Below are 22,764 nucleotides of genomic sequence, written 5' to 3' on the forward strand. Positions count from 1 at the left end.
GAGCAAAGTGTTTTTAAAGGAGCCCAGTCATCTGCCCTTTAGAAATCTGACACTCTACTGCAAGATATGTAAAAAAGAGTAAAGGCAGCGTTCTGGCATTGCAATCAGGAAGTCAGCAGGCAGTGATGATGAGCTGTGGCAGTGGGTGACCTTTCACTGGAGGACACACACTCACTCAGCTGCTGTAACGTCATCAATGCCGCTGCTGCATATTCACTGTGCTGCCACTAGTGGGCAAATGACTGTGTCATAGTGTGTGTAGTGCTCATGTAGAACACTCACGCAGTTAAAGGGAAAATCCCATCTAATCTAGAATCCAAATATGTTATTTCTAGTGTATACCAACCTTCAGATTTGCACAAGTCTGTCTTTCAGCTGAAGTAAAAAAAAACACAAACTGCAGTTGTCTATTAAATGCAAATCAATGAGCTGCTCAATAATGGGGATATTATCTAATTGAAGAGCTGTATAGTGTCATGAAATGTGTCATTTTTCACTCAATCAAGTATGACATTATCAAGTATCGTTGTCAATATATCAAGTTTAAATTATTGTGGCCAAAACAAGTACAAAAAATAAATGTTGGGTATCAGTAATTCATCATTAACCCTATTTATTGAGCAACTTGTCTAATTTTGGGCAAACGAAATACATTTAAAATAAGAGTGCAGGTACTTTCACCTTACAAAAGGGTACAAAAGAACAGTTACACCTATGGATAGTGATATTTAAGAATATTTATTTATATGCATATCATTAAAATCAGTATCGCAACAACCTCGACTATCAATCCAAGATGATCTGATCTCCAATTTAGTGAAACAACTGTCTGTACGTGTTAACAATCACTATATTGATGCACAATGCAGTGCCCATTTTGCCCAACAAGTGAATGTTAAAACTAAAAATAAATGCAATTTGGATATGTATTAACTCTGACATTGAGCCTATTGCACCAGGACAAACTGGAGGTGAACCGCTGTTAAATCCTTAAACCCCCCCGCCCCCTCCCCCCACCACAAACACACACACACACACACACACACACACACACACACACACACACACACACACACACACACACACACACACACACACACACACACACACACACACACACACACACACTTCTACTATGCTAATGCTGATCAAGGTGTTCTAGTAAAGGTGGAGACTATCACTTGTATATCCATGACTCACTGATGCAGTGCCAGATGCTATTTGTTTATCACAAACAATGGTGTCTAGGTATGTATGAAGCCTATCAGCTGACACCTGTCTAAGGTCAGGACCTCCTGTAAGAAGCACCCAGGGGACCCCAGCTGTCTTTCACAGTATGTTTGTACTCTTCACAGCTTGAACAAATATCCACTGCCTCTACTACTCACTGTCCTGAGTAGGACTGCTGTGATGTCATGATGCACTTAATCTCCAACAAACCAAATTGTCCAAGCTTTTGAGTGAATCCAATGAAAATGCCCGGTTAGCCTCTAACAGGATGATAATGCAGACTCTGCACATGGACGATCACCAGCATTGGTGCGCGCACTCATCTTGTCAGGTGCAATGAACTGGGGCACCTGCGTCGACCAACTGCCATGCTGCCACACCTCCTTACCCATATAGCTACTCACTGATGTCCTCACTTAATATAATCCGGATATGATATGGCAAGTGTGTGTGTTTTGATTTAAAATAGTGAAAACTTATGTCTGTAATTAGATGAAATGCTGCTCATTGGAAATACTCACTTAGGCCATAAGAGTATTCGTGGTGATAGTCTCCTTTTTTTCGATCACTTGTGTATGCCATCCTTTTATTATCAATTTAATTTCCGTGAACAATGATCTCTCAACGCAACGTTACAGGCATTAGAGATCGAGATATTGTACGAAGCAGCAGGCTAATTTAATATATGGATACGTATTATTGTTGTTCTTGGCTACAATAAAGCTATATCATACACACAGATATTATATCTGACTTGGTAATGCCGCATGTTCTTATTGAAATGATGATAGCAGTTGTCCTATTGAATAATACTTGCAAGTTTTTTTTAATTCAAATTATTTGTTTAGAAACACCTCTTCATCATTGCATACTGATCTTGGTATGGTCCCGTACCAATATTAGTACTTGGCAGAGCGTCAGGCAAGACCGACCGACACAATGAACTGTGTTTCCATAGAGGTGCGTGCAAATCTTGTACCCCTCTTTGTCCTTTCTGTTGTGAATGCCTTATTAAAATGTGTTTTACAAAGCATTCTGATATGGAAATGAAGGTAAGTGTCATGATACACACTAAGAGTAAATTGCTGATCAATGTATGCACATTGTATTTCAGAGGTCCTCGGCGTTTTAATACCTAAATTGAGCATGTGCTCATTGGCTTTTCAAACACTGACGAACCCACTCGGCACGGCTTTCTAAATAGGCTTAGATATATAAGGACAACTTGGTAAAAATTTTTTCTGCATTCGAAGCCTTGTTATAATTCGTGAATAGTTTTGGAAGGTGCGCCGGGGAATAACAGGAGACACCACGCAAATTGGCCAGTTGGGGGCACGGGTTATGTGAGCGTCACGGATCACGAGTCAGTACGAAAGGCTAGTAGCCACGAAGAATTTGCTTGCAATGATATTCACGTTTTGTTTTTGGGTTTTAACAGTACTACTCAAGAATTTTCCCGTATGGTCACGTTTGCAAAATAAATACGAATTTTAATATTCCATGTGCTTTGGGTTTAAGAGTACGTGGCTGCGAAAATGTGTCATTGGGTTTTTTGGAATCTGGCATATAACGATGATCGTTTCCTTTTATGTGATGTGGTCCCATACAACCTACGTTAGGGGGAAACGCATATAGTCTGTAAGACTGCACATAGGTGGTCGCGGTTGTTACGTTTAATAGAGGATGGATTGCCCTGCACTTGACTGCACTCCATTTCCAACGTTAACTGCGTGCGCTGAAGACGCATAACAGTTCCTGACTTAGTTATAGAAAGCTAACAACCTTGCAGTTTCTGACATCATGTTAATACGACAGTGTTTAACTGATGAGAGATAGGAGGAAGTATTAATGTTGTTCTTATCCTCGAGATTTTATTTAACGCAGAGTAGATATGCACGCACAGTTCGGCTGCGCCAGGTATCCTGTCCTCTGCATTTATGACCGAGATTCTTTCTGTCTAAAGCTGGGAATAATTTTTCTAAGCCTGTTCGTACTTTGGTCGTGGATCTCATGAAAACCCATGAAACTTCGGAATTTGCACGTCTGAGGCACATCATTGTCATCTTAGGAATCTGACATAGCGGAGCACTTGGCTTAGCTGATCCACTTTGGAAATGTCTTGTGTTGTGTCTAATATGACCGAATAAAATTCTGCCTCATGGATTTCTTTCACTATTTCGTCTAAGACAGTTTGTGCCATGATTGAGATCATCTCGTTTTGAATTTTTGGGCTTAAGTATTTGATTTTACTTTTACTTCTGATCAACTTCTCTAACACGGGGTCGTAACGCGCAAGGAATTCGATGTGGGCCAGAAAGTTTCCATTATTGATTTCTCCTAGTTTCTCGTGGTGCGCACGGAAAGCGGAGTTACAGGACGCAAGGGTTAATGTAACGTCAGCAATCCTTTTTAAAACATCTGACCAAAAACTAACCTCACTTTTGAAATCAGATGAAATCCTTTCGTCGATGGTTACATTTTGCTGCCATGTATCATACACAACACAGGCTGACAAGTGGCAACGGGCATGTTCGTGCTCTCTGATCTTCCGCGAAAGACCTTGCCAGTCATTAATCCCGGTTGTCCATGCCAAATTATGGCCCACAGACGTTCTGTCACCAAACAACCAACAACACTGGCAATACACACGATCCATTTTAGGAGAGTAACACAACCATTTGCGTGATATCTGTGTACCTTTCTTGGACACACGGTTATAGTACTCTTTAGAAAAGCACCTGCCTCTAGCATCCCTCGGATAGGGGCCTTCGTATTTGCATGGCCCCTGCTTTATAATCGATCTCTTAACATCACTGTCAGAGATGTCAACAGGGAAATTAGCCCTGTCACTAGGGTAAGGATCAGAAGGCCTATCAACAGCGCATTCAAGATCAGAAGAAGTCCCACTCCCAACATTCTCGCTGTCCCGGATTTCTTCTTCAGGCCCCGTAATGGTCTCTCCCTCAGTTGAAGAAGAGTCAACGGCATATCCAGAGACATCTTCCTCACCTGCGGCTGCGGTACACGCATCTCTGTCATCAGCAGCCATCTGATGCACGGCATCTCCTCCCTCATCCGATGCACCTGTGATTTCAGCGTCTTTTCAGGCTCTTTATTTAATTGCCACAGGCTATTTACTGCTTTTCAATAATAAAAAACAACAACTTTGATGCTTTGTCTTTATGAAGAAGAGTCAACGGCACAGCCAGAGCCTCACCTGCGGTATGCCTATCTCTGCCATCAGCAGCCACCCGATGCACGGCATCTTCCTCATCCGATGCAGAAGGGCATGCGCCTGTGATTTCAGCGTCTGTCTGATGCGCAGCGATCCCTCCCTCCTCGTCTGCTGCTAACCCTTTGAAGAGTCCGATTGCATTTCAGAACTTATTTTGGGTTCTCACGGCCATGTCACAAATTCTCCGCAAGTTTTTAACACAGACGCCTACGAGGGAGCTGTAGGGGCCTACATGTTAGCTTAAGACATTTCTGGACGGATGGATGAAAATCCAATTCCCTTGCGTTTTAAATGAGAGAAACAATTAGACGTTTTACTTAAGTATTTTTTTCTCTTTGTTTAATTGTCACATGTTATTTACTTCTTTTCAATACAAAACGTAACTTTGATGCTTAGCTTGCATGGAGGCTAGTGGAGGCTAGAGGCTGCCTCAGGCCACTGCCTCGTTTTACTGTAACTGCGCTAGTTTTTTTTTTCCACGACCCTACCTGATTGTGCATCCTGAAGTGGAGAGTTAGGCTGCACTCTCCCAAAAACAGATGAAATTTTGGGCAGTGTGGATGTAAATTCATCTCTTTTCTTTTTGTTTTGTCGCTTTTGAGCACCACTTTTTTCTCTGGTGCGCTTCATTTCTGCGGTGAAATGGCGCGTAATATTAGATCGCATATTTCGTGCATTGAATCATATCGGGAGACGAACACGGGCCCCCCCTAGCGGCCCGGGAAAGCTGTATACAACACAGCTACTGCTTTTACAATGAGCTTACAGCTAAAAAAAAAGAATGGAGAGTATTTGAATAACTTGTACTAGTAGACACAAACGAAGAATAATTAGAAGTGAGAATGAAACTGTGACTCATTTTCACAGTTTTTTTTAACTATACATGTTTATCTATACATTTATCTAAATATGATCAGTTTGGTAAGCGATGAGGCTGATGCATTCAATAGCTAGCTAGTATCAACCTCGAACTCATCAGACTAATATTACCTCAGTCTAAGACAAGTAAATACAAGACAAGCTAGCAAGTTTGCTGGCAAACTAGGCATGAAAAGTGAGATGACGAACGATAAAACATTTTAAAATACGTTTCTTCAGACTTTCATAAACAGAAAACACATCTGATTACCATCGTGGTTACTTGTGCACAAAATAGCTTTCACCCACAGACGCGGGAGCTTGCTTTGGAGGTTGCGAAAGTCACGAAGTGACAGACATTTCCATAAGCGGTAACGCGAAAATTAGCTTTTTTGAACGTCCCATACAGACCAATAATTAAATGTTACATATCTCTGAACATAAAAGTGCCATGGGTTTACAATCCATTCAAATGTCGTTGATCTGGCGATGTCTTACCAATTTAGAGAACGATGAGGCTGTGCTAGTTATAAACCAACACTTCTGCGACATACGAAGACTTTAGCTAGTCAGAGCAAACAGGAGGATACTAATATTACTATTTTGAATAGGTATTTTTTATTTAGACTTTTCTTACATCACTGCCATACAAACGTGATGATTTGTCATCATTGGTGCACAAAAATACGGTCTCATCCTGTGAGAAGAGATGTGTCTGCTCTGATTGCTAGCCACGACGGCATCTGAAACACTGTAATCTTCAGGCGATCAGTCACAGTCAGTAGCGAGGTTTAGCTAAGAAATACTTCAGAAAAGTCAATGACAACACACCCAATTTCCGGGTTTCAAAATAAAAGTAAGTTGTTCATGTATCCACTGGCGCAGTATTATTTCATGTAGTGTCTTTCAAAATTGCGGCCGGCCGCGGCCGCTCTAGTAGAAATCTAACATGCTGTCGGCGGCCGCTTTGGGGTATAGAGGTAGGGGGCCCGTTCTCATATGAGGGGGGCCGGGGCCCCCCCGCCTCGCGGGGGCTGCGGGGGTATACTTTACGCCAGTGACTCTGCACCAGTACGATGCAGCCCCGCAGAATTGCAGTGTCTGCAGCAGAGACTCAATGACCTTGCTTCAAGGTCGCAATGACACTGCCGTCAGTTTTTCCTGTCGTGCGCACACCACGTAATAAAAAACTGTCCCGAGCTTGCTGCACACACAACCTGCATGTGACCACATAACGCACACACACTGATGTCCTGCACATCTGATGCACACACACCGCGAGGGAACTGCAAGTGTGGTTTATTGGTTTAAACAGACTAGACTAACGTTTATTGGTCTGTAATTAGATGGATAATGCTGGGCTCTGTAGGGAAATACTCACTTAGGCCATCCAAAGTATACCGTGGGCTGATACTGTCTTCCTTTTTTCCCGAATCATTGTTTTGATGCCACTTCTTTTAATTAGTGGGCAAGGTTGTCAACTCTTCCGTGACAACTTCCCTCCTCACGAGCCAGCTGTTACCAGGCATGTTAGAGATCGCAGGGGGGGGGGGGGGGCGCTATTTCGAGAGGCAGCAGGCTACCAAGTTAGAAAATATACGTTTATTTAATTGTTGTTATTGGCTACAATAAACAGCTATATCATACACAAGAGATATGTTAGTCTTGTTTGATAATGCCATTTTTATTTGTGACAATGCATGATGCAAGTTGTCTAGTAAAAAAACAAACATTTTTTTTTAATTCAAAATACTATTCCTTGATTATTTCCCCTTTTCATCCCATTGCAGTGATCCCCTGATCTCCTGTTACTTGGCTCCTGTCCAAATAGTGTAGTACTGGAGGGAGCCGGGTCAGTGTCACAAGACCGACCGACAGCATGACCACATTTTCCATAGAGGTCTGCTGCAAGCGACTTGTATACCCCTCTTTTGATCCTCTCTCCCATAAAGCTTGTGGAATTGCCTTATTAAAATAAAAGTGTTTTTACAAAGGCCATTCTGATATTGAATTGAAAGGTATTTCATGAAAACACTACTAAAAGTAAATAATGCTGATACAATGTATGCACAGTTGTATTTAAGCCCCTCTCATGTTTTTATTTATTTATATTGAGCTGTGGAACATATTTGGTCTGGTGGTATGACGCAACCGATTCAGCTGATCTGACACATCCTTCAGGCAGTCGGTTCTTCATAAATAGGCTTTACCTGAGTATATAAGGAACAACGTTGACTGGGTCAGATATATAGTTTTTTACGAGTTGCAGGCCCTTATTATTATGCTGATGACGTTGTTGGAAGGTGCGCACGGTGGGACGTAACGGAGACACAGCAGACGCAAATTGGGCATAGGGAGGAGGAAAGACACGGGATATAGGTGACGTCACGGAGCTACGTCAAGCTACCGAGAAGAAGCTAGGTAGCAACCGGAAGTAACTTTGTTTGCTAAAAGAAACTCGATTTGTGATTTTCTGTTGAACCAGTAGCTATACATTTCCGTTGGGTCACTGTTTGCATATATTTAGTAAGTGACGACTCTTTAATATTCCATGTTGCATTTGCTTTAAGAGGTTAGCTGGCTGGCTAAAATAAAAAATGTGATGCAAGTCGAGTTTTATTGTGAAATCTGTTCTATAACCGGATGATCGGTTTTCCTTCTTGAAGTGTTGATGCTGATGTCCAACTACAACCTCAGCGTTAGCAGGGGAAGACGCGAATTTATAACGCCAGTGTACAGACGTGAGCAGGCGGATAAGACAGTGTGTCGCCGGTTGTTATTATCGCCTCATTATCCGATAACGTAGGGATGCGATGTGAGACACCCTGCGAGGCTTGGACAGCGCCGTTTCACCGGTTAAACCGACCGTGGACTTGCCTGCCGCAAAGACTTGCCTGACTTCAGATTTAAAAAAGCAACAACCCTGCGATGTTTTTACATTTCCCAGTAAGTATCGACAGTGTTACTAGCCCTAGACTGCAGAGATAGAGCGTATAGTGTGTTAATGTTGTTGTTAATCTTCCTGCGGAGATGTCAATTTAACGCGAGAATGATGTGCACGCACGGTTCGCCTGGCAGAGCTAAATTCGCGTTAATGGGGGTAGGGGGTACGATTCGCCGAATACACATTTAGTATACTGAATTGTGTAATCTTCCCCCTCATAAAGTATCCTCTGACTAATTCCAACGAAAATCCATGCTATAACAAGGATGTCTAAAACTGTACCCCCCCAAAATGTCTTATTAAATCTGATGCATTGTCACTTCAAAATATATATATTTTTAAATGGCAATGTTTGTAAATGAAGAATGCAGGGTTATGGTTGGTAAGATGCAGTCTTATACTTGTCTTCGTAGGTCCTCAAAATGCATGCAAGTCCTGCATGGGCTGATAACACTCTGCACTTCGTCCACTGTACACACTTTATTATTTGGGTAATTCAACCCCCCCCGAGTTATTATCCTTCCTGTATTAACACACTGAACCATGAAAGACACCGAGCCTGCTGGACCAGGATTGAGGTCACTGATCTTAAGGCATAATCCACTATGGCAATTAACCTTTCACCGGTCCGAGATCAGTAGACAAGGTCACCCCTGGGTGCTGTTCTCGGTGCCTCCACAGCGCGCCGCATTCAAAAGCCTCAAACTGAGTTTCATGTACATTCAGTGGGATGCGCTATCAGTGACAGAGACTGGATGCACCTTAACAATATGATAAGAAAGCTGGACAGTTGTATACAGAGATAACATTTACAAGGAATTACTTAGCCAACCAATTAATATTCCAAACATCTTTAATTCAAATGGATTGTCTTTTTTTTCAATCAGATTTAAGTTCTGATTAGTTCCAAAGAATATGAATAACGCAGCACATCTTTGTTTGTTTTCAGAGATTCAAGTTTCTTAAACATAACAGAGGAGCCTCTTATCTGCAATTTGGCATTTAGGTCTTTATCCTTTAAGATATCCAAAGAAAAAAATACACTTTCTAGCGTAACTCCTGTTTCATGCAAGTTTATATTTTAGATTAAAACTAGTCTCTTTAATTATCTACAGAGAGTTATCACCAAACTCCAGCTTATGACTTTGTATGAGAGTGAAAGACAAGGTGTTGGCTTTACTCTGTCTGTCCTTCAAGCATTCCTGTGACTGTGACCTTTGGAGTGTGTCACGCAGCAGAAGGGGGAGGGAACTCATGCAGTGTGCAGAAATCTGGATAGATACAGTGGAATATGTATTTTAAGAAGAGAAAGCATTACAAGGATCAAACACAAGACCTTCCCTAGATGAAACTAAAGTATTTCCGATATATATATATATATATATATATATATATATATGAGTACGTGAAGATTGGAACTGTTAAGATAATTGTATTAATCTGAAGCATACATCTAGTTCTCAGACGTTATGATGAGGCTGGACAATATGTACTGTACTGAATGACTGACCGTTAAAATGACAGATGCAGGACGGACCTTGAAAAGTGACTTGGTTGTAAATTCTGTGACAGCACTATAAAAAACCTTTGCTTACTTTGCAGGTGTCCTGATAACTGCAGACCTCAACCCAAAGCAGCATCACTTCATTGCTCTTCATCTGGGAGTCACACATTTATAGTCTTCAAACTCCAGCTAAGCCAACAGGTAATTTTTTCACATCACATTAAGTGAAATATTGTGATATTTGTATTTGTAAAGGTAATTTTCATGATGGACTTTTAGCTGGCAATGTCAATGACATTTTTGGAAAAACATGCAGCCAAAAGAAAGATGTGGAAGGGGAAATGCAGCCAAAAAGGAGAACTATTATGAAGGTTTTGGCTTCTCATTTCATATTCAAAATATTACGATGAGCTATAACAAAGTGCTTATCATTCGGCTGCAATGAACTCATGGGCATGTTGAAAGGAGGTCTTTGATTGCTCTGCAAATCTAAAAATGATAAATGATGGAAAAGTTGTTTATAAATGGGAGAAAGGATCACTCCCGGCTTGAGAAGTAGACTATAAATCAGAATGAGAACATCCAAAATCTTGTGTAAAGAGAGAGGAGCAGTTACAATATCAGTTATGATTCCATAACTTTTACATTTTGGTTTCTGGGATGCTCTTTGCTGTCTGTGAAAAATAAAGGTTATTTTTGTAGCGTTAATAATAATGTTTGCCTAACATTATGTAGGTTAAGGAGCTGGACACTTCCTAAATTCCAAAACAGAGGAAACCAAATTAATATATGAGGAATCTCTTTTGTATTTTGACAGTTAATGTGAGTCAAAACTTTGGATTTATTACTAATACACTGGTAGTACATTATGACAAATTATTATTTTAATACACCAACATTGGGTTTTTTTTGGCAGTCAAACACAGCTTGAAACCACAGCTTGTTGGATAACAGTGTAAAACTGTTTCCAGAGTGCTCCTTGACCTACGGTCTTTTAGCTTCAGTCCTATATCCCACCAGTATCATGTACCAGCTGTTACAGAAAGCCGATTGTAGCCCGGCCCATCTCAACACACTCCGTCAACACAAGCTAGCAGGAGCTGGCAGTCTGGAGAAACACATTTCTGTTGAACCTGTGCCATGATATCACACCGTGGAGAGACTAAAGCTCTGTAGTAGTCTCCGTTATCAGGTAAGATGCAGCCTAGTCCGGGTTAGAGTGATAAAAATACACCTCGTCTCAAACACGAGAGAGCTGGTCAGTCAGGATTAACGCTAGCTGCTGTTAGCCTAGTTAGCTCGAGGTAGCTAACCTGCAGTTATCATAACGCTGTTTTGAAGCTAATGCTAACGCTACTTAAAACATGCTGGTACGTCAGTTTACAGTACACAGACGTTTCTATGGAGAGTCAACACCTTAAAGGCTAACTTCAGTTGAGAGTATCTACTGTTCAACCTGCTTTATCATATTTATTATTTCGTTATTATGCCTCGCTTATAACGTTTTCTGTACTGGAAACGATGTTCCTCATTTGCCAAGGAGATTGTGTAGGTGGCCAGTGGTGCACATGGTATGGCTGTACTGTGCTTTAACTGTAAGCAGAACTAAATAACATTATCTGGGTTCAAATAGTCCTTGTGTTATTGGCCATTTACTGAGCTTGTAAACGCAGCCCAAGTAAGCTAAACTGTAAACAGGCAAGGTTCGCTGTGACCCCTTTGCTGCTTGCCAAACAAGCCAAAGGGGGCAAACTCCATCCAGCAACTTCAGGGTTGAATTATCAGCTGCAGTAATAAATATGATAAAGACACACTTGGTTTACAATGAGTGATATTAGAACGTTTCTTTTCCTGGCTCAGTGTCTTGAAACCCACTGTGTAAAAATGATTTCTTTATAGCTACACTTGCCTGTATTACAAATTGTATTTTGTATAATGTGATTTAGTTTGAACAGATTGATAGCAAATAGAATTCCTCCTCCCATATCTTTTTTCTCAGACGATATTGAACCCAGTTAATACATCTGTTTTATAACGGCTTTGATCACCTCCAAATCTCATTTTCATGTACATGCTCTGACTGAAGAATACAGGCAATGCACTTGACGTATATGTTTGAAGACAGCATCTTATTAGGAGTATGCAATGAGACGCAGAAAGTAGTTTTTGTTCTAAAAGTTATATCCAAAAAATGCTCTGATGTGAAGCATATGTGGATGTTAAGTTGTCACTAGATGCCTGTTCATTATAAATACATATGTAATAGGCTAACACTTTCCTTTAGAGTAGCATATATACCATAAGTCCGGATGGCTGAGATCTTTTTGATTATATACCATAATCTCAGACTTTTGACTGATATTTTTTGAGTCAGCGTAGTAGTTAATATGTTAAGAGCTTGCCTGTAAATAATCTTATATTTGGTCTTTACAGGTGCCCAGGTATTAACCCACACTATTGTGTACATAGAATAAAACTGGATCGTGTTGTTTTTGTGGGCAGGGTTAGGGATTGGAGCATAAGCAATGCATTTTAAATATTGCAACACTTTGTAAATATACGGGCTGCAACTGGTGTATCAGCCACGACTGATAAAGGAGTGAAAAAGGAGGGAATAGCGGTGTACTGCCAGGGTGTACACATGAGAAAATCACAAGTTACTTTCAGGTCTTAACTGGATTGAGGCTATTTAGGCTGCAGGGATCATCTTCACACAGTGGAACGAGAGGATGAGCAGTTGTGCCAGGAGACCCTTGGCACACACTGCAATTAATGCCCCTGTGTTTATCCCCTTTTATCCTTCTACCCTGATCATTTAAGTGCTGCTGACAACGTCAAATTGACAACAATTGAATCTACATGAAAGCTGCGAAAATAATTGATGAATCAGTTTGATGTAAACTTTAATTTGTTTAATTATTTTTCAAAGAGAAAATAAATCAAAATTCTTGGATTATAGCCTTCTAAATGTGAGTATGTTGTTTATTTGTCTCAGTTGTAGACAAAGAAAGTCATTTGAGGATGTATATTTGGGCTTTGGTAAAACACTGATCCCCATTTAATATTACATGTCAAAAAAGCAGACCATTTTTAGCCTTATTGTTTTATTTATAATAGTTACAATGTATGATTGACATTAAGTTACTGGAAATCCAATCGCACCTTAAAAGCATGAACCAAACGCTTCTTGGCAATCTCACCACTGACAAAGTGTTGGCTTTGCATTTTGTTGAGGAAGGCCATAACCGTACTTTACTTAATGAAATTAAATATTTTCATTTAATTGTCATAATGTTCTTCTTATTTCTCCCAAAGTATACTTTTGGGCAGCATTTGAGTCAATGCAATTCACTCATAAAGCGTTCTTTACCAATATTTTGACATTTATGGCAATCTTGACCTCTAAACCTCAGCTGAAACGGTCTGAGATGTGGAAATGCCATGTTTTACTGATAGATTACAGATAAACATATGATGGGAAAGTTTATTCTCGCCACTGCAGTGGTGAAATTGTGCCATCAATTTTCTCCTTTGAGGAATTATGGCTGCAATGTATATATTTGTATTTATAATTTTGGTATCATAGGCCATCGTGCTTTTATTTGGATTTGTTAACATACTACATGTTTACAATTCTTGATATAAATGCACACTCATACAATCACAAGTATTTATCATGCATTTCTGTAATTACATTGAGAACTATAGACAGTCGTTGGCAGGCGAGCAGGATGCCGCAGTACTCATACTGCCTTACTTGAATTTATGCGTCTGAATAGGGGAAGAGCGGTCACTGTTTATGAGCAGAGCGACCTTCATCCAGTCACCTTGGCTATTTTAATGTCCACAAATGTCCCAGACAAAGACTTCACGCTGTGGGGAGGAATCGGCGGCTGCATAGCTTCCCTTTAGACGAGAACAGTTCTGCTTTGGTGAATTTAAGGTGTTTTTGAAGCCTAACTGAAGATAAAAAAAAACAGCACAGTCAACACAGGACCTAAGTGTTAAAGAACAAGAGAGGGAACAAGCAACTCTTTTGTCTTGGTAGCATGCTGATAATGCAAAATCAAAATGCTTTCACAGTTCATGCTTCCAGCTAAGAAAACCGCCTATGATATTAATGTGACAAAAGCGCAGGGTACTTAGTCATTAGTCACTTGGGGCAGATAGGAGTAGGTTAGTTGGGCTTCAACTGAGGAAAGACGTTGGTCGGAATGCACAGGAACATTTGTTTTGGTGCGGGTATTAATGCCACATTAACACAGCAATCCCAGTTCAAATATTAGCTTATCAATGCTGCTCTGTGTTTCTTTATTTCTCAATCTGTCTTTACTCTCATTTTATTCTTATGGATAAACCAAATGCATTGGTGAATACAGTAATGATCAGTAATGGCTAGAGGTTCCTGCCTTAGGCAATGGTAGGGTCCTGTAGCACTCTTACTCGCTTTTAGTTTGAAGATGCCAAAAAGGAAAACAAATCTGACATTAACAAATGATCAGATGAGATAAATGTTAAAGCTGTTAGTTAAACGGTTGTATTCCCTTATTTACTTTATTTATTTGTTTTTTTTCCCTTTTAGGCATCATGTCTTCCAGGGAGCGTCGCTCAGATGTCTACATAAAGGCAGAACCAAGCAGTCCGGAGGGAGGCGGGGGAGGCCGGACCAGCCCTGGCGGGGCCTCCTCGGACTCCTCTCAAAGTGGAGGCGGAGGAACCAGAGGAGACGGCGTTAAACGTTACTCGCCGCCACTCTACACACCGGCCCTGCGCTGCCACTTCAAAGATGAGGGGGGGGATGGGGCAGAGGAGGGCTCCACTGGAAATGGAGCAGGGCGATGCAAGTACGCCCTGAGCACGCTACCCAAGAGGCTGTGTTTAGTATGCGGGGATGTGGCTTCAGGTTACCACTACGGCGTGGCGTCATGTGAGGCCTGCAAGGCATTCTTCAAGAGAACCATCCAAGGTGTGTGTCGTGGTGAGGTTTTAGAGTAGGCAGTTTTCTATTATTCTATTTAAGGCTTTCCTTTAACTTTTATGGTATATCAAGTTGCATTGTTGGTTGCTGTTTGTAAACACACCATTCAATATAAGCCCAATTTTCACATTGTTCCATGCATGTTACATTTGTTAGCACAAAAAACACATCCTCACAACCCTTCAGGAAGGTGCCAAATTTTGACTGAATACAACCAAAGAGCATACTTCCTCCTGCTGTGGGCTCTGTGTGTGTACTTGGCAAACACACAAACAGGAGTACACAGCAGAATAGACATTAACACTGAACCTCATTAAAATGCTGAATAAGGACCCACATCACAAACTAAAGATGTTAATCTTTAACATGTATAACGTTGCTACAGCTACCCCTCTGGCTAATGCATGGTCTGTTAAACCAAAAAAGGTGGCAATTGCCAACTTCAGTACCTTCTATGTTTAAAATATCAATAAGATTTAAGAAATTCAAGCAGTAAGTTTCCATTTACATAAAATTGTCATTTATATTTCTTATTTCTTCTTCTGTTCTTCTGTTTAGGTAACATTGAATACAGCTGTCCAGCCTCGAACGAGTGTGAGATCACAAAGAGGCGCAGAAAGGCTTGTCAGGCATGTCGCTTCACCAAGTGCCTCAAAGTAGGCATGTTGAAAGAGGGTGAGGATTCATACTTTGATATCACAGCTGAAGGCTTATACTGCGGATCTTTTAAATATGGTAAATGTTTAATCAATGTTTTCTTTATGCAGGAGTTCGTCTTGACAGAGTCAGAGGAGGAAGGCAGAAGTACAAAAGACGTCCGGAAGTGGAGAATGCAACATACCAGAGTGCCCCTCTACCACTGACGAAGGAGAGTGAAAAAGGTGGGATTTATATTCCTGTCTTGTAATTTGTTTTGAATCCTCTGTGTCAGCGACAGCCCTGGCAGGATACATTATGTGGTCCGTCTCTCCGTTTCTCCGTCGCATCTGTCGCCATCTTGTGGACTAGATAACTCGGGAAGTTCATTTAATGTACACTTGGACTAGAGTATAACTGATTACAGTTTTGTGGGCAAAGGTCAAGGTCACATTGAGCACACAAATGCTCTATTGAAAAATAATGATATAGTGATGATATTTTAGACATACAGGGATGTTAACAGTTGGGACTGGTTGGCAAAGGCATAAAACCACCAGGGAATAATTATAGTGTTTTGGTTTTTTTTACAGCAAAAGTTGTCTCTTTAACTGTTATATGTAACTACGAACAGCAGCAATGCCCAGGTAATTAAAGACACAGTAAACACAGACAGTTAAAACAAATCCAAGCTTGCTGATCTAACATGAGGTGCCCAGAGCACATGGGAAACACATAAAAAAAACATTATTTAATTATTAAACACTGCCCTCTGCTGCCAAGAAAATTGATCAGTGCGATTCTTGCTTTTCATCTGAGCTCATTTGCATACATTTAGAGGAACTGTCTTGGAGATGATTTACATAAATCTGGCTGAGGAGTTTAAAGCGAACTCTGGTCTGTTGTCCTCATAGAAATAAGGAAATGTGTCTATGTCATTGGATTCATGATACTTTTTTTAATCCCCGGGTTAAATGACACTTGGTGACTGTTGCTTTATTGTAGGTGAAATAAAATACATTAAAAAACATATATTTATACAAACATAAGAAGTGGGATGGTGCAATACAAAGATAAAATAACATAAAGAAATAAACATAATGATTTAAAGTAGGTCAAGTGATAAGAATCCCTAAAGCCTTGCAGTATGAATGCATTTACACAGTGTAGCATGTCACATAGGTTTTGTTTATGACAGAGTTGCTATTTTGCTTTTGTGTGTCTCTGTACATGTCTTACCTGTACATCATTTAAATGCATTGTTTTGTGTCATTTTTGTGATGTAGGTTCCTCCAACATCATTGTGTCCCACCTTCTAGTGGCAGAGCCCGAGAAGTTATTCGCCATGCCCGACCCTCTACAGCCCGACACAGCCCAGCGCACGCTCACCACCCTGTGTGACCTCGCTGACCGGGAGCTGGTCGTCATCATTGGCTGGGCCAAACACATTCCTGGTATGAGATGCTGAGAGTATAACACGGGAGGAGAGGCATGGCAGCAGTGGTAGAGCGATCCAATCTTATCTCGGGAAAAAAACATGCTGTGTCATGTTTCATCCACACAATGACTTAGGAGGCCTAACAAATACACTTTTGTACATTTGGATTAATGGTTTACAGAACTGGAATATAATTGGCCGGTGTGAACATGATACTGTTGGCTGGAAAGCCTAATTAATAGGTAAAACAATATATCAGCTGACAGTTGAGTCACCAGTAGGCCTCTCACTACACCTAGTTTTGTTGGACGGCTTATCCTCCCTGGAATATTTTATTGTCATTTTATTCATCTGATTCATTGATAAAATAAAAATGTTCAGACATAGGAATTCAAAATGTGAAAAAAGTATTTCTATTATTCTAAATAAAATGAAAGGTAAATCAAAATGATCCACCCAGCCAAAGCAATAAATGAGTTGGACTCCTACTCTGTGTCACAATGGTAGGGTATACCCTGCTTTTTATATGTCAGCCTCAATATTGGTGACATCTCATGTAAACAAACAAACAGCAGCCAATATCCAGGTCAGGAAACAGATCGAGGTCATGTCTATTTATCATACGATACGTCAATAACCTCATTATCATGACAGGCCTAAGCATCAGCTGCCTACAGTACGTAACCCATTAACCTCCACTATAAAGACGAGGGACCAGTGCTTGCAAAAAATGTGAACCTATTGCAAGTTAGCCTACAGTTTATCTTATTTCCCCTCTCTCTAACTGTCCGTCTCTTCCTCTGCAGGCTTCCTGTCGCTGTCCCTAGCAGACCAGATGTCCGTGCTGCAGTCGGTGTGGCTAGAGGTGCTGGTGCTCGGGGTGGCATACCGCTCGATTGGCTGTGAGGACGAGGTGGTGTTCGCTGAGGATTTTGTCCTGGATGAAGAGATGTCCCGCGTCGCTGGACTGACGGAGCTAAATGCAGCAATTAGTCAACTCGCTCGCCGCTTCAGGGCACTAAACCTGGACCGGGAGGAATTCGTCATGCTGAAAGCCATCGCACTCACTAACTCAGGTACATTTTGAACAGTAATGCAGATGAATAGATTGTATCAGTACTGATCAGTATTTTGGCAAAGCGACAGAAAATGTTGCTTTCAATAGAGCTATTATAAAACTGTGCAGTAATCAGTGATAGACCTGATATCACTTGTCATGATTAGACCAAACTGACTCTGCAAAAAGTGTTCTATAGTGGTATTATTTATCACATCGGAGACTTCATAATGTATCCTTTCTGCCTAAGAGTCTCGCTTAATGTAATATTAGCTTTACTAAGGAGGGGGGGGTGCTTACCAACTCTGCTAACAATTTTCCTCCACACAACTAAGTGCAATATTGATTTGAAAAGCAACACTCACTTTCCTGTTGGAGAGGAACATTATTAGGTAGTTCTCTGGTTTAGACTGATGTAATCAGATTTCGTATGAGAACAGATCGTACTGGAAAAAAACCGATTCGGCCTCGATTACAAAGTTTGAGTTATCCTCGGGACAAGTGGGGAAGGCATTTTCTCCAGGATTCATCACTGTTGAAATAAAGGGGATAATATAGGCCTGATATGACTGGTCATTCCTGAGTTTTTAATATTTAGTTTACCCTCTTTCATATAATCTTAACATAACATAATGCAGTTAAACATCACCACAAACCAGACACCAAAATGACCCAAAAGTTTAACAACACCTCTGACCGGTTTTTAAAAAAAAGGAATTACACATCTACAGTTTTAGGTAAATGTAAATGTAAGTGTCTGCTTTCCTATCTTAAGCATGGTGTCACAATGATGTATATGTATGTGCTTCCATTTGTGACAAAGATCGCACCAGCATAGTATTTCTCTAGTGTTACAGATCTTTAATGTGCGAACACATGGCTCCCCTCCCAGTGAGTGACCCCCTTACAGTGGGTTACATTGAGATTTATACATTAGTTCAGACAAAGATGTTAAGACGCGTATGTGTCATCAAAACGCTTCCTGTGCTTTGAAAGCAGGAAATCCCACACCTATTCTCTGCAGGGGGTATACACAAAAGGGGCACCTGACAATTTGGTGTTGTCACACAGCCCCCCCACTCTGCAGTAACTGCAGTGTTGACATGCCTTTCATCTTTAAACTCTTTTCTTTCTTAAAGATCACAAGACAATTGCCATTACTATTCTATGGAAAAATAAGTTTATTTTGCAGTTGTAAATAGGGATTTAAATTGCATTTATAAGAATATAATTATCGCACTGCTATGCATATGGAAAATGTTTTGAAATCGCAATAATGTATGGCCACACAAGTATCTTGAGGCCTGTTATTATATCCTCTCCTAAAGATGAGGGCAAAACAGAAAAACAATGTTGCTAATGGTCTTCTAGTTTCTGGCAGGCAAACATATTATTGTAAAAACATCCAGTGTTGATCAGAGTGCGTTAGCTGCTGCAAGGTCACCACCGTGGACCTGTATGTAGTCATAGAGATTCACTAAAGAGTACTGTCAACAGCAGATCATGTAGCATGCGCTGCTTCCAGCTCCACTGTTTGATTTGTAAATAAAGGCTGCCGTACGTTTGTATTTGCTGTAAGTAACTGGGCAACACAATCTCTTTTTGAGAAAATGTAAACCCCTCACACATTGCCTTACAATGTACTCCCTGCTGTTCTGTCAGATTCTGTTTACATCGAGGACATGGAGGCTGTGCAGAAGCTGCGGGACCTCCTCCACCAGGCCATGCTGGAGCTGGAGTGTCAGCGGCGCCCGGACGACCCCCAGCGTGCAGGACGCCTCCTTTTAACTTTGCCTCTCCTCCGACAGACTGCTGGTCGCGCCCTTACCACTTTCTACAGCATCAAGACCCGTGGTGGTGTCCCCATGCACAAACTATTCCTGGAGATGCTGGAAGCCATGATGGACTCTCCCTAGAGTGCAAAGCAACAGTGAATAGGATGCAGGAAACGACCCAACAGAGATCTAGCCCTTAACAGTGGACAAGTGGTTCGTGAGGAAGATTTTAGTAGAGAATTTTTAATGAGGAAAATGGTCCTTTCTTTCCCTTTTCCCATAGCCTACATGAAGAAAGGAAAAGAATGAGAAAAATAAAACAGCTCATGTCCCTAAATGGGAATTTAGAATGAGATGTAACTGCCACACTTCAGTAAAAGGATCCGACATCCAAGTGAGAAAACATTTCATGTGAATGCCAGAGTACAAAAAACGATTTTCATGCTACGATCCATCACAGCATCGATCTGCGTTTGCATAACTACTGAGGAACAGCAGTAAGGTACCCGAGAACAGACTGCAAACATGTTGCTTTTGAACTCTTTAAAATAAAGCAACTTGTCACATGCAACGAAAGCCATAATAACATATCTGGCGAAAGACTTTGAGGGTCCAGTAAGGGGGCAGATTGACATGCACATGGAGTGCTTGTATTTAATATAGTTTAGTGTGCCGTTGTAGGCAAATTCATAGGAATTACTTGCAATATGTTAAAAGCAATATAATGACTCGATTGTTGTCTGTCACATTTAAAATGTGGATAAAAGGGTAGTTGTGTGTGTATACCAGTAGTCCTCCACTTTCCAGACCCCAAGTGCTGATTTTTTTGAAACAAACAAAAAGGCACGTTGGGGGTTAAATGCTGGATTTGGGAACCACTGATGTACAGAGTAGGTGCAGCTTTCTTTATAAAAGGTTGTGCAATTGATTTGAAGTGGATGAAGTGCAAAGATTGTGCGCTCACAGAATGAACTAAGTGGAAGGTAATATATTCGGTGTTGTTTGTAAATCCTATCGGCACACAAAAAACTGGCTTCCATACAAGCAAGCTTGTGCGGTCTAAACCAATGAGCTGAGATCAGGGAAGGACACAACTCTTTGACATTAAAGCGTGGCAACAACAGTGCTAAGAAAAGAAATGTATATGCCTCATCTGCTTTTTTTAAATATACAATCCTCCTCTAGATCTAACCACCATTTCTGACGTCAGTGCTGTTCAGAAATATTCTGACCTAATTGATTTATGGGCTATGCCGTCTAACACTAACCTTGATGACTAATTGGTGTATGAGAGGTTGCTGCATTTTCTGCAGTCGTGAGGAACATTGCTTAAAATATCTCTATTGTTTCAATGAGAGATCCCTCCTTTGTGTATGGACAGCTGTCGAACTTTCACTTGCAAGTGCCCACAACGGGCTCAGGACAACAAGAAACACAACATATGCAACATCTTCCTTTAGGGTGTTGAACCCTTGTCGGACAACATCCTGAAAGTCCTACTCATTGATCAGCAAGTTTGTATACTTACAATAGAAGTGATCACTATAGTAAGCTTCACATGCAATGCAAAGCTACAGTATCTGATGTCAAAATCAGATATTATATTTAGTGGCCATATGGGCCGTTAATCTTTCAGCCATGTACAGTTCCATTTAAAGAAACAAACATGCAATTTATAGTGGAAGATAATAAAGCCAGCAAATGTGATACAAACCTCCCCACCATTTCAAAAATATGTGTGCAGCTTACAGTGTTCTAAAATTTGTAAACTTGCTTTTTTCATACATTTTCCTTTCTAGGATTTAAGGGTATTTTTATTTACATTGTGACACTGTTCTGGGTTTGGTATTGAAATTACTCATTCTATTCAGAATGTTATAAATTGTTTTTGTTTAACGTAAGCAGTTGTTTTCTGAAGCTGATTGTCATTTTAGGGATCAATTTACATGGCTCTATAGATTTAGCGGTGGGCTACAGAGGGCTACCTCAGGAGGCAGTGTAAAGCCAGATGGCCAAATAACTGTGGAGGCAAACGCAACTATTGATCTTTGGAGTTGTCAACTAAAATTTGAACATTGGGTTTATTGAATGTCTTTGAGTTGCAAACAACGCCTGATATTGGTAATTTCTTTGTTTTTATAACTTTAAGGTTTAAATGGCTCATTCATCTTGCTTTATAAGAGGCCCCATGGTACAAGATTCTGGTACGGTTTCTGAAGAATAATCGTGCAGCTCAAAATCCCTGGAGTTCATAAATGGCAGTAAACACTTTTAACACACAGGTGTTAGAAAGGGACACGCTGAGTTACCGGTTTGTTTTGGTGTTCACCAGTTAACGCTGACATGTTCATCTAGCAAATAATAAAAGCCTGGGTCAAATTACAGCTATTAAAAACTCAATCATACACATAATAATAGATTATTTATTGGCATACTAATATTTTTGGGGGGGTTAGAGTGAAGGCAGGGTCATATGCAGTGTCACTGTTAACATTTTAAAGTCCTTTGTAGTTTTATTAAATATGTGCGCATAAATATAAATGAGCAATACAATAAATTACCAAACCTCACACATTTCCTTGTATAGCCACAGTGTACATTTAACATTGCCAGTTATAATGAAGCATAGCTACTAAACGTTATATTATTTAGAAGTTCAAATCAATGTTTGTATTTTGAAAGACTATTTAAATGATTAAATTCTATTTTTTACTCAATTTACTGTCGTTTGTTGACACTGCTTTATTTTTGTGTGTGATATTGGCTGTGAATTTCTGTGTAGTTTTTTTTTTTTTTCATTTAGATAAAACAGTTTGATGTCCTTGTCTAAACATGTCCACATAAAAATCACTGTGAAAAAAGTGAGATCTTCCACTGTCTGACGCAACGGGGAGTGGATTATTGTAGGTGCTTTGTGTTGTGTAATAAATGGACACACCACCACCACACATCATCGGCCTCACCTCTCCCTGTGTGTATTTATGTATGGCTGTTTGTGTGTGTATTGGATGGAGGATAGTGTGATGACTGTTAAAACTGTCAACTTCATAATTAAAACATTTTTGACCATGCAGTGCACATATCACATTTGGCAATCTTAATTGATGTA

General features: G+C 40.4%; 1 protein-coding gene across 3 annotated transcripts; it reads left to right on the forward strand.

The window, feature by feature from the left end:
* The first annotated feature begins 8,009 nt into the window (after positions 1–8,009).
* On the forward strand, positions 8,010–22,726 carry esrra (estrogen-related receptor alpha). Of its 3 annotated transcripts, none has more exons than XM_063895099.1 (8): positions 8,010–8,269; positions 9,870–9,972; positions 14,354–14,749; positions 15,308–15,424; positions 15,517–15,630; positions 16,672–16,839; positions 17,630–17,899; positions 19,543–22,726. In XM_063895099.1, exons 3-8 carry the CDS (start codon positions 14,359–14,361, stop codon positions 19,794–19,796), a joined length of 1,314 nt encoding a protein of 437 aa, XP_063751169.1. In that variant the 5' UTR covers positions 8,010–8,269; positions 9,870–9,972; positions 14,354–14,358; the 3' UTR covers positions 19,797–22,726. The 3 variants fall into 3 exon arrangements, with proteins under 3 accessions (XP_063751169.1, XP_063751171.1, XP_063751170.1); XM_063895101.1 differs by having other exon boundaries at positions 14,354–14,737; XM_063895100.1 differs by lacking the exons at positions 8,010–8,269; positions 9,870–9,972 and adding an exon at positions 10,793–10,963.
* Positions 22,727–22,764: the final 38 nt, after the last annotated feature.

This window comes from Eleginops maclovinus, chromosome 11, assembly GCF_036324505.1.
Source record: "Eleginops maclovinus isolate JMC-PN-2008 ecotype Puerto Natales chromosome 11, JC_Emac_rtc_rv5, whole genome shotgun sequence".
In the NCBI taxonomy this organism is placed as follows: Eukaryota; Metazoa; Chordata; class Actinopteri; order Perciformes; family Eleginopidae; genus Eleginops; species Eleginops maclovinus.

Bases quoted from the DNA above. Each gene is read 5' to 3' on its own strand.
- esrra (XM_063895099.1), top strand. From the start codon at position 14,359: ATGTCTTCCAGGGAGCGTCGCTCAGATGTCTACATAAAGGCAGAACCA. The intron at 14,750-15,307 runs GTGAGGTTTTAG...TCTTCTGTTTAG, and splicing joins CATCCAAGGTGTGTGTCGTG to GTAACATTGAATACAGCTGT. The intron at 15,425-15,516 runs GTGAGGATTCAT...TTCTTTATGCAG, and splicing joins AGTAGGCATGTTGAAAGAGG to GAGTTCGTCTTGACAGAGTC.